The following is an 11,880-nucleotide window of genomic DNA, read 5'->3' as shown; positions in this document are numbered from 1 at the left end:
TTCCTAATACCGCCGGCGGTCTTCCGTGGAACACCAGGTCGGAAATGATAATCTCCAAATCGGCGGTTTTGACCGCCATGTTGGTATGAACAGAGATGTGGCGGGTTGGCAGCAGCTAACCCACCACACTCATATTGTGGCAGTCTTCACCGCCAGCCTGTTGGCGGTGGGACCGCCACATTTACCCTGGGGTCATAATGACCCCCATTATGTTCTAACCTATAAAATGCTGTTTGGATGCAGCTCTTTGATGGCAGTTCATGAGTCAAGGTGCTGTATTAGAATTGTAACTTATGAACTGAAAGTAAAAAAAGGATCTTTGTGACAAAAGCAATAACTTAAGGAGCTATCCACATAAATACAGTTCTGTGATCTGCACTGTACATGTTCTTTGAAGCAGGCATATTAACACTTTGCAATACTTTGTGATGAGCCAAAATAGCCACTAGAGGAAACTTTCGATCTCTTCCCCGCAGGAACATTAATCGCAGAGTTATCTTGACATTTTTACTGTTACGTGAATACTGCTAGGCACCCAAGGAACTCTTCAGCAGGTACTTTTAAAGCCAGAAATGTTAATCTGTCAGCTAAGGTGGTTCTTTCCATGTGACAGAGGAACAATAACTGATGAAAGGCCTGTTGGGGCAATTGAAGTGAAGTGCTACGGAAGTCTGGGATAAGAACATACGAGGGGTCGTATAGAAAAGCTTTACACGCTGTGCAGGCCCGGGTGACCGAAGATTCAAACAGAGGAAATCTGTGCTTCTGATCAAGGAGAATGCACCTGCCAGCAGTTTGGCTTTTGACCAAGAAACGACCACGTCATGAAACAGTTCATTCAATATTGCTTAGATGTACGTGCTCTCCCTCCAGCGTGCAGCGCGTCCCTGGTTGGATCGTCAGCTCCATCATTGGCAGAGCTTTGCTGTATTAAAAGGGATGCTGTAAACGCTGGAGATTCCTGACATAGGCAGGCGCCGGAGCACCATGCCGTGCACACATAGCTCCGGCATCACTAATGTTCTATCTATATGATAGCTGGCCGCCACTTGCCATCCACGATCATGTTTAATTACCGCCGTTATTTATAGATTTAAGTGCAGATTTTGTCGCATTCGGTTTCTGATTTCCACGAGTAGAAGGTCACCCGCGCTGAATCAGCAGATGGACCTTGTATATAAGGAGGGATGAAGTCCCACTACTGAAGCTTCAGACTTTCCGGTAAGTGCATCAGCTCTGGGGGTACCGTTTTATGTCGTTTTAAGGTGTGAAGGGAGGGTACGTTTTCAAGAACTCAGACACTTAATGCTACTTTCATACCCTCCCGCACCCTTTCTCCATCACACCCAAGCGTTGTAGCGAAAAAACATTCACAACTTAGAGTGGAAATGCATGCACATACTACAAGTTGCAAAAAGGCAGCAAAACTGTGATGTTTGGTCCTAATTACTTAATGGCTGTGTTTTCTTTACAGGGGCTCCGTGAAGGTTTTGGTTTCTGAAGCAAGAGGCATTGTGAGGTAAGACTCGACCCCACTCAGGAGGACACTGCATAGTAGAAAGGTTTGGCGCTTGGGCATGAATTAACAGGATGTCATCATCTGCTTCTGCTGCCCCTAGATGCACGCAGACCCTGTGCTCGCTACACGTCGTATTCTGTGCTGAGCTGCGTTAGTCCTGCTCCAACAGAAAAGCGTAGAAATAAGTGAGGCTGGTGGGCAGAGAAGGATCTCGGGGCTTGTGCGGTTGTGCACTCACTTCATGATGCGCTACCCTAAATAAACACAGTAATGCCACATGCACAGGGTAACAGTACAGAGGCTTCCGACTCAGTTGAGGCAGTCCATATCCAGAGACCAGGGTCCTGAGGAGGTGATAGGTAACACTGGCAGATAACTTAGAAATCTTCCCAACAAGAATTGTTTTTGTGGCTTTATCTTCCTTCATTTGGAAGAAACACGCAAAATGCTTAAGACGAGTTTGCAGTCAAAGTCCAGGTTAGCTGCATTCCTGGCCAAGAAGCCATTCCCATGGGTGTGGCATGTATTCACTGCTAAAAACCTCCACTATTTCAAAACCTCTTACTTATAGAATTGAATAGAAGACGGTAAATTGGATTTGGAAGGAAGTTTGTTTGAGAGAAGTTGAGCAGCACATTGTCGCCCTTCCTTACAATATCTTTTTGGACAAAAAAAACACACTTATGACTTATTCTAAGATCTGAGGATACCTTTTCTTCACTATTTGAACTACTGGAAGAGTTGCAAGGAGAGGAATATTCTTTACCATTACTTCAGAATAATGATGGCAACATGTTTGCTATGCATGTGCCAAATGCATATTCGGGAAACTCAAATAACAAATATTCAGAGGCCTACTTCTGAGACCGACTTTCAGAATTTCTAAAATTCAATAACTCCTCCACAGAATGTGGCAGCCAGTGGAATAATAACCGGCAAGTGGGGAGGTCAAAACTAACGGTATTTGAAAAGTGGCCTGCAAGCTCCTTTAGGCCTCTGAAAGGCACAGCACTGTAATCTAGAATGGTGTCTTCGTAAACACAAGCTTTCTCTAGCACTCAGCATGAGTGGAGGTCCAGGCTCGCCTCGTAGTGCTATAAAGAAGCAATAGACGGGTAAGATATTACTTTGGGAGGGAGCCAATGTGACCAGTGAATTAAACGTGCCACAAAATGCTGCCAGTATTCCAGTGCAATGTAGCAGAGAGTGTCTATAGTACACCAATCACAAAATGAGTGCTTATTTTAATTTAAAAAAAACTTCCATAGCAAAGCAAAGCACGTTTAGTTTCCTCTAACTGGAATTTCACATTTCTAAAGAACTTTAAATGAAGTATTTAACATTAACATTTAACAGGCTATCATACTGCACCTCTCGGGTCTGGCCTGGCCCCTTCGGGGCACCTGTTGAATACCAGACCATATAGTCATGTGCTTCCCAGTTAGGTGTCTGAGGTTAGATTACCAGTCACCTCTCCAAGGGACTGAATATAACTCTCGGCTTAAGATGAGGGTCTTATGACAGCGCCTAAATGCCATTGTTAACTACATAGCTACTTGTGGTTCCTAAACTATTTAAGGCACCTGCTTTTCATGGAGCGATAACTCTGACACTTTAACGGCCTCAGCTGGGATTCCCTAAATTGTAACAGAGTTTTGAAACACTGAGGCTGCGGTTAAGTCTTTGCTCAGTGCCGCTGTCCTTTATTTAACAGAAAACGTTCAAAGAAACTGTTCCTTGGAACAGATGCACCATAAAAATAGAACATTCTCTGCAGATTTTACGCAGACCACCATAGAAGTAAAAAAGCACATTGAGGGGACTCACCTAGAATTGTAACACTGCACTGGAGTTTCTCCATCTGGGGGTTCAGCCCCCCTCCAGACAGAGGTTGCACTCAGTGCTTAATTTTTGCTTCTTGTTTCCGGTGTGGGACACCGCACTTATTTTTTAGGGCAGTCACTTACTTTTCTGCCTCAAACATTTACTGCGAGCAAAAGACACATATGGGAAAGCCGGAGGAAAAGAAAAACCAACAAGCCTCACAATGGGAAAAAACAGAAGCTGCAAGAGTGAGCTGAAGGGACAGGGAGTGGCTGTAAATGGATTGAAGAGGTCCGAGATGGCTTCAGGATTACGCTGCCTCAGTATTCCGAGCTCGCACATTTAATTGCAGCAGCTGCGTGTTTAAGAATAGGGTTTGGGCACTGGCACGTTTTTATTTACAAATTAAGCACTGGTTGCACTAATACTCGCCTTCGGTGAGAGATCATTTCCTCATGCACTCTGTACTCCAGCCTGAAGCAGAGGACTTTACTGCTAAAAATAACATGTCTGCGACTGCTTCATCGTGGGGGAGATCTGCATAATATGAATTCATTATCTAATATACACAGAATGTATTCCATACTGCATGAGCATTTCTGGGGTGAGCTACCCAGCACCCAGGCATGCCCTTCATGCAACTTCACAGCGCAGAGGGTATTACTCTGTCGTCCATGGAGGGAACCGGAACCTTGCACCACCTGGAGCTTGAAGCCCAGCTTCAATGTGCAACTGTGCAAAGCTGCATCTGAGTTGATAACGTGAAGGATATCAACAGCGGGGTTGGAAATTGTAGACAGGTGCATTTCATCTGTAGTCTAACAAGATCACACAGTGGCTGTGGGGTCGCCAGCAGCAGTTCTCTGCCTAGTGTCACCACAAAAGATTGGCACACGCCACTTTGTTTAAGCAGAGGAGACGCAGGACAGCACTCAACAGTCAACAATCAGGCACAGCAGTGCATTAGCTTTGAAAATGCATGCAAGAGTGATTGAATGAATTGGACATATTTCCTGTACAACATTCACCTTAAGGATAGGTCTGTTTTCTGAAGCTGAGATTGTGACACCAGTGTAACATTTCACTTTCTAATTCAGTGCCTTTCAGTCATTCGTATTGAATTTATGATAATCCACTTGGATGGGGCAGGAGGACAAAAGGGAAATTATGTAGATGTAAGTGAGCGAAAAGACCCAAGATGGTATTTATGTTTGGAAAAATTACAGGAGTTAGCTTGAAAATGTATAGCGGAATTATCTAGGATTTATAGTTTTCAGTCAATGTTCTTAAATATTACTACATCAAATGCTCATGTTAGTGTTTTTTACCCGGGAAGATAAGTGTGCTTAGTGTGCCCGCTAGTGACAATAAGGCCAACCTTTCCCAAGTTCACCAGCCGCCACTGACAAAACACACCCTTCCTAAAACAGTGTGAGCTTTCAGTGTTGTGCAAGGGACAGGTTGGGGAGCTCTACATACTTCACGCAGGCTGCAGCACAGCAAAAGTGAGGATTGTTCTGCAGAAGAGCATCCAGGCTCCATGCTGCATCACTGGTGGGCGCTCTGCAGTGACTACAGTAGGGAATCCAATCAGAGGGACTTGTGGGGGTGCGTTGGTGAATCTGACACTAATGCACAGAGAACTGGACAGAAAGCATGAACTTATTCCATACAGGCTTCTGAGCAGATTGGAAAATAACACCCGTCTATCTTTACTGAGCAGAGTCCGATTCAACCCACCAATAAAAAAAGTGCAACTCCCCACTGAGCTGCCCAATTGAGTTCGTGCGGTTATTGGTGATAGTTAGAGCTCCACCACATAGACATTATGTGCAAATGCTGAAATGCCCATCATAATTTCCATTCGCCAAATTTAAAAGTCCGCTGAGGTGTGTTTGCAGGAGTAAAAAGTATTTTCCTTTATTTTTATTTTTTTTATTTTTTTACTCTAGTAACTGTCGGCAGTCATGTCGTCGGACTCAGAAATGGCAGTGTTTGGGGAGGCTGCGCAGTATTTGCGTAAGTCTGAAAAGGAGCGCCTGGAAGCCCAGAACAGGCCATTTGATGCCAAGAACACCTGCTTCGTAGATGACGAAAAAGAGCTTTTCGTCAAAGGAACCATCACGGCCCGAGAGGGTGGCAAAGTCACCGTGAAGACCGACGATGGAAGGGTAAAAATAAACTTATACCAACAATGACAAGAACAAGTCTAGCATTATAATGTAGCCAGGCGTCTCTGCTTAATTCCAACTTTATCGGTGTCTGTATTTCTTTCTTTACAGACTGTAACAGTCAAAGACACCCAAGTCTACCCTCAGAATCCTCCCAAGTACGACAAGATTGAAGACATGGTCATAATGACCCATCTGAATGAAGCCTCCGTGCTGTTCAACCTCGCCGAGCGATACGCAGCCTGGATGATCTATGTAAGTACAAGAAGAATGAAATACCAACTGACATTTCCCACCATATCCCCAAACAATGTCCAGGCAATGAGCGCAGCCCCTGCTTCCCCCCAGAAAATCAAACCTATGAGACGCCCCTCGTCTGAAGCTACACATTTCATACTTCCTAAGTGTCACACCCTTTGACTTGGAGAAGTCCGGAGGACCCCTTACTAATTCAGTCTTTTTAGCGCCACCAACTAATGAATCAGCCATTTGCTTATCGCACGGCAAGCTTGGGTTTAGCCAGAGGGAGTTTACACTGATGAAACAGTTTACACAAAGTAACTTACTGAATAGAAGAAACCCACAAACAGCTTTAAATGGCAAGACGCCTTGATAGTATTTACAGTAGACATTTAACCACACGAAACATTATGTAAAAGAGTATGTCCCATATATTCCATGCATGACAAAAAGAAGCCAAGCACACAATAGCGCACTCTTGCTTATGTACATGTACCATTAGCACCAGAAGTCTGAGGACACAGAATGGACCTCTGTGACCAATCAGAAAAACACTCACTGAATCGCAGTAGGCATGGTGCTCTGCAAAATAATGGTTCTGGCAATGATAAAAGTGCCACAGATAGCTAAAATAAGCACTCCTTGGTAAAGCCTACAGGCCTGGCACTGGTCTAGTGCATACATTCAAAGTTACAGTATGCAGGCATCCATACACACACAGGTACAATACACACTCACACACTCACGAAGTCGAAATGCAGATGTTTAGCGAATACTACCAGGTATCCAAAAATCCCAAAAATTCAACATACACATAGGCACAAATACACCCATACACAAATACACACACAAAGACGCACACGAATATCTAAGAGCACTCGTGCAGTTATACTAGCAAGTATTTATTTAAATACTGATTAATAATGCAGCATTGGAAATATCCCAGCAGAACTGGTATGGGTTGTGGGGAGCAAATTGGCCACATAATAGCTTTTCCTTGGTGCCGGATGTTAAAAGGACCCCCATTTTTAACGTGGCTGCACTTACAAGTCTCCAACGCGTACAACGCGTCCAAGAGATAAATGAAGGACTGAGACTGTATTGGATGTCCTAGTGGGTCCTGGAAATGCTGCTCCTGTGGTTTGTGATAGTTATGTATCAACACTTTCTCACGGCTTCACGGAGGCTGTGCAGGGGTGGGGCGGTGTCGCAAAATGTACTATTCTTTGTGTGTTTGCACTGGGGGGAGATGAGATGTCTTCACAGAGTGTACTCCTTCGCCTCCTGGTACTTACACCTCTCTAAGCACCCAAACATATAAACAGCCATTATACATTAACTCACACTGTCTGACAAGTCAAACACAGAATGGCTATTCTGGCCCTGATTCAAGATGTGACTGGCATTGCCTAGTAGTCAGTGGCTGAAGGGTTTAGGATCAGTCTCCATCTCTACATATACTGTCATTTGGACTGAAGCAAAGTGAGAATGGCACTCTGATAGACAAGTGGCAGAAGACAACACACCCAAAGCCCCTGCCTGTATTTAGTAATACTAAGATTACAACATGTTCATTTTTTAGCTATAACAGTGGAGAAACAACCAAAGCTGCCCCAGGTCCACTTCCAATGAGTACATCAGTGCCCTGCTTTACACTAAGCAACAGACGTACACATGTTGATTAGCTGGAGATTATATACTCATACTAAACAATCGCCTGTGAAAAACTGCACTTTTACAAACCTAGGAGAATGCACCCAACATGGCGGCAGGCAGAAACGCACAGAGAGTGCATGGCAGGTTAGTGGGAGCTTAAGTAGGCCAGGCATGCCTTCGTGCTTCACCACTCTGCTCCACCACTTCAAGAGATTAAACCTGTGCTCCGACAGCAAGTGGAGGTGAAACCTAAGAAGGCAAAACCAGGGGACTGAGACTAACACGACAAGATCCATATATCTAGGGGTGTGGATGTATGAAATGTTCAGGGGCTTTCACAACACAAAAGATAACATTTTTACACAATGCAGAGAAACACCCACAATTATCCATGTGTATTAAAACCTTCGGTTATTGCTGTATAGCGGCAGTCACCACTTTGGAGTTATGGTTCAGGACAGCTTTTCACTCAAAATATATTTTTTGAGTTTCTGATAGCTTTCTGACTTCATGGACAGGTCTGGATCGAATTTGGCCATTCAATGGGTAGTCTGATAAGGCCCAGCATGTCGATTTTCATGAAGATTCATGTAGTGAAAAATAATTAAAAGTGGGGTGAAAAAAGATGTGTTTTTCCCTTTTAGCTCCCACATGAAGTTTTTTGCACAAACAGTCAAAAATGCTTGACATATTTATATCAAACTTCACCTTCCTTTGGTGTAGTACAACTCTGTTTAGAAGTGTGTGACATATAAGGCTTAAATAAATGGTGCAGAGTAGGGTGGAAAGGTTTAACACATTTTAAATCTGTGCACTCTAAAGTCACGATTCAGTGAGCTCAGATTCCTGTCAATCACATCTGAATTTCTGACAAATGTCGTTGGCTGGCGAAGGCCTCTGAAGATATTTTTTTTGTCATCTTGAAAATTAACAGTCAAGTTTAATTTGTGACTTCTGAGCTGTAGAGAAAAAAATATCCATAGTAGTGGTCGGATCTCAGTTGTTCCATCCCAGCGGAATGCTAAGGGGCACTCAGGGGAGTGGAAAACTCAAGTGCCACACCAGCAAAAGACACATAAAACAATGCATGATTCCTGCGCCAAAATGCGACTAGAATAAGTCGCGATCTCAAGTAGTGGATTTGCTTTCCATTTTGTGAAAAAATAGTGAATTGGAATCAATTCATGACTCTTAAAAGGGTAAGTAAAAGACAGCGGAGCTAGAGAGAGAGTGAACGATAATGAAAGAGAGGAGGAGAGCCAAGGGCAGGAGTATGTGCACAGGCGGACAGGGCACACGTGTCAGGGCAGGTGAGGTCCTGGCTACATATACCTAAAGGCCTTGCTGTATATACCTAAAGGCCATGCACAGTGGGAGTTGGGCATAAAGTGTATTATAAAAAATAACCTTAAAATTCACTAACAGAGTTGAAAATGGAGTTATAGTTTAAATCATTTTGCTTTGACCAATCATTATTTCCTCGATTTCAATTAAATCACCTTTTTTCATTTCAGACTTACTCTGGTCTTTTCTGTGCCACTGTGAACCCCTACAAGTGGCTGCCAGTGTACAATCCAGAAGTAGTGGCAGCCTACAGAGGCAAGAAGCGCCAAGAAGCCCCACCTCACATCTTCTCCATCTCTGATAACGCCTATCAGTTCATGTTGACAGGTAAAGTTTTACTTTATTTAACCGTTATGATTTCTACTCAAATATAGCATTGCTTTACCCAATCTTTTTTAACATTCCATGAACAGATCGTGAAAATCAGTCTGTCCTGATTACGTAAGTATTAAATCATTAGTAAAAAATTGATGTGCATGAATTACATCAGCAACTCTATGTGGCTGAGGTTCTTAAAGTAATTCTTCTGAATCTCCTATTTTCCCAACAGCGGAGAATCTGGTGCAGGAAAGACTGTGAACACCAAGCGTGTCATCCAGTACTTTGCAACAATTGCAGTCGCGGGTGATAAGAAGAAAGAGGGCTCCGGCACAGGCAACAAGATGCAGGTTTGTTTCTCTGTCCAATAAATTTGAAAAAACAATGCTATATATGACAACTTAATTGATGCTGAAACCTTGGTTCTCTAATAGGGAACTCTGGAAGATCAAATCATCCAGGCTAACCCGCTGCTGGAAGCCTTTGGAAACGCCAAGACTGTGAGGAACGACAACTCATCCCGTTTTGTAAGACTTTCAAATCTTTCCAAATTCTCAGTTTCTAAAGAACCATTTAATGTCTCTCAGAAACACCGTATTAAGTGTACCCTCTATTTATTTTTTAGGGTAAATTTATCAGAATCCACTTTGGAACCACAGGAAAACTGGCTTCCGCAGATATTGAAACATGTAAGACTGTATTACATATACACATTTCAAACCAAAAATTAAAAAGATTTATATTTAATAATCTAACATAAAATATGTTTTGCATTACAGACCTGCTGGAAAAGTCCAGAGTCACATTCCAGCTCTCAGCTGAGAGGAGCTACCACATCTTCTACCAGATCATGACCAACAAGAAGCCGGAGCTTGTTGGTTAGTCTCTAAAATGGTTCAAATTTCCTTTTATCTGCACTCAATGGAAGTGTGTGTTAAAAGATGACATTTTAGTAGTGCCAAAAACAGAAAACCATTGTGGTTCACTACATTCCTCAATCCTGTTTGCTAGAATAACAGTCATAGCGACAAAAATAGAAAAACCCTTGTGGTCACTTCATTCCTGAGTGCTGTTTCCTATTGTAACAGCCACAGACAGAAACCGGTGCAAGTGAATGATTGATATGATCTAATAAAATTCCCTCGGAGACGAAACATTGGGGAATTGATAATAAATCGGGGTAAATAAGAAATATTGACAGAAATCTGAAATTCTCCATTTCAATGACAAGATCAAAATGTAAAACGGAATATTTAGCACTTGCAGTAATTATTGAAATACTTTCCATTGTTTATAATGGAAATATCGCACCCATCGATGCCTGGGAGCGTTTTGGATAAATGTACATCAAACAAATGAAATTCATTAGACTGTAGTTATTTAGCTGTTTGCTAAGCGTCTTACTGCATTATTCAATGGATTCTACCATTTCTCTTTAACAGAGATGCTCCTGATTACCACCAACCCATATGACTACCCAACCATCAGCCAGGGTGAGATTGCGGTGAAGAGCATCGATGACGTAGAAGAACTACTGGCTACTGACGTAAGTTACAATGAACACAGGCGTCCATGTCTAATCGCCCAAAATCGTTACAAGAAAGGGATGTAAGAATAACAATACCTGGCAATTCCATTAAGTAGAAGATCCCAATCACAATATGCTTCCCTTCATTTAATGACAGAGTGCCATCGATATCCTGGGGTTCAACCAAGATGAGAAGCTCGCCATCTACAAGCTGACAGGAGCGGTCATGCACCACGGAAACATGAAATTCAAGCAGAAACAGCGTGAGGAGCAGGCCGAGCCCGACGGCACAGAGGGTAAGTCGTGCTATTACCCTCATCTTAGATAAAAGCATCAGAATTTAAAACCCATTAATTTTAAGAGGATTAATCTCATTAGTCAAAGTGAAACTCGCTTTACTGTACAAAGGTCAAAATTAAAGGGTCGAAGAGGAACCACTGCTTAAATCATATTTGAGTTGTAGAAATATATTTGACACTACTCTGAAAGGCTATCCTGCATTATGCAGAATGCATAAAGCATTCTGGGCCCAACATACAAAACATGTTTATGACTGTAACACCCCAATTCGGAGTTTGCTACATAAAAAATGCTTTTTAGGGTGAGCAAGAAACCGGTGAGCTTACAGTAGGTTTACAGTGCACCCATTTCTTGACTTTAATATCTCTCCCATCTGCTTGTTTTTTATTCGATGGTTTGCCTTCCTCTTGTGTTTTTTTTCTTCTTTTTTCTTTTTCATTCAACACTTTATGAAAGTGCATGTGTTTTCTATCTCTCTCCTTTTTGTGATGTTTCACCCCTCCCAACCCCCTGCTCTGTTTTGCTCCTCACCCCCCCCCCCCCAAAGTGTTTGTAAAAGCACAAAAATAATATTTTTGCAGGGAGTATGGCTGAACAGCAGATTTTAAGGGTTATTTTGATTTTATCTCCTGAATTCTATATACTTCATAAAAGAAGCTTTGCATGCATAGGCTTTTATGGCCCTGAAAGAAAGGCTTTCTGCAGCACCCAGTCTGCTGGTCTCTGAGGCAGAAGGTGTATTTAGCACCACAGTTTCTCCTGGAGCCTCTAAATCTGCTCCTTGGACCATTTCAGGAGAGTAAATGGCTGAATCTTGTGGAAAGTAAATTAGGCCTTGGCAAATGTTTCCCTTTACATTCAGATACTTCCTTCTTCTTTCTAAATTTTGTTCAGTTTTCTGAGCGAAAAGTATTTGAAATATAAGCCATGTTATTTACAAAAATGTAAAACATTACATTCAGTGTACAGTTTTGAGAAAC

General features: G+C 42.5%; 1 protein-coding gene across 1 annotated transcript in view; it reads left to right on the top strand.

The window, feature by feature from the left end:
• Positions 1-1,447: 1,447 nt before the first annotated feature.
• The window catches only part of LOC138260984 (myosin-4-like), a 34,228-nt gene continuing 23,795 nt past the window's right edge, over positions 1,448-11,880 (top strand). Inside the window, exons 1-11 of the mRNA XM_069209552.1 lie at positions 1,448-1,519; positions 5,296-5,514; positions 5,626-5,769; positions 8,925-9,081; positions 9,168-9,195; positions 9,305-9,422; positions 9,507-9,599; positions 9,698-9,761; positions 9,852-9,950; positions 10,515-10,618; positions 10,758-10,896. Coding sequence (XP_069065653.1) covers positions 5,311-5,514; positions 5,626-5,769; positions 8,925-9,081; positions 9,168-9,195; positions 9,305-9,422; positions 9,507-9,599; positions 9,698-9,761; positions 9,852-9,950; positions 10,515-10,618; positions 10,758-10,896 — 1,150 coding nt within the window. The 5' untranslated portion in view covers positions 1,448-1,519; positions 5,296-5,310. The remainder of the gene's footprint in view (positions 1,520-5,295; positions 5,515-5,625; positions 5,770-8,924; positions 9,082-9,167; positions 9,196-9,304; positions 9,423-9,506; positions 9,600-9,697; positions 9,762-9,851; positions 9,951-10,514; positions 10,619-10,757; positions 10,897-11,880) is intronic.

The sequence above is a fragment of the Pleurodeles waltl genome, chromosome 10, assembly GCF_031143425.1.
Source record: "Pleurodeles waltl isolate 20211129_DDA chromosome 10, aPleWal1.hap1.20221129, whole genome shotgun sequence".
NCBI lineage: Eukaryota > Metazoa > Chordata > Amphibia > Caudata > Salamandridae > Pleurodeles > Pleurodeles waltl.
This window is presented reverse-complemented; position numbering and strand designations above follow the sequence as displayed.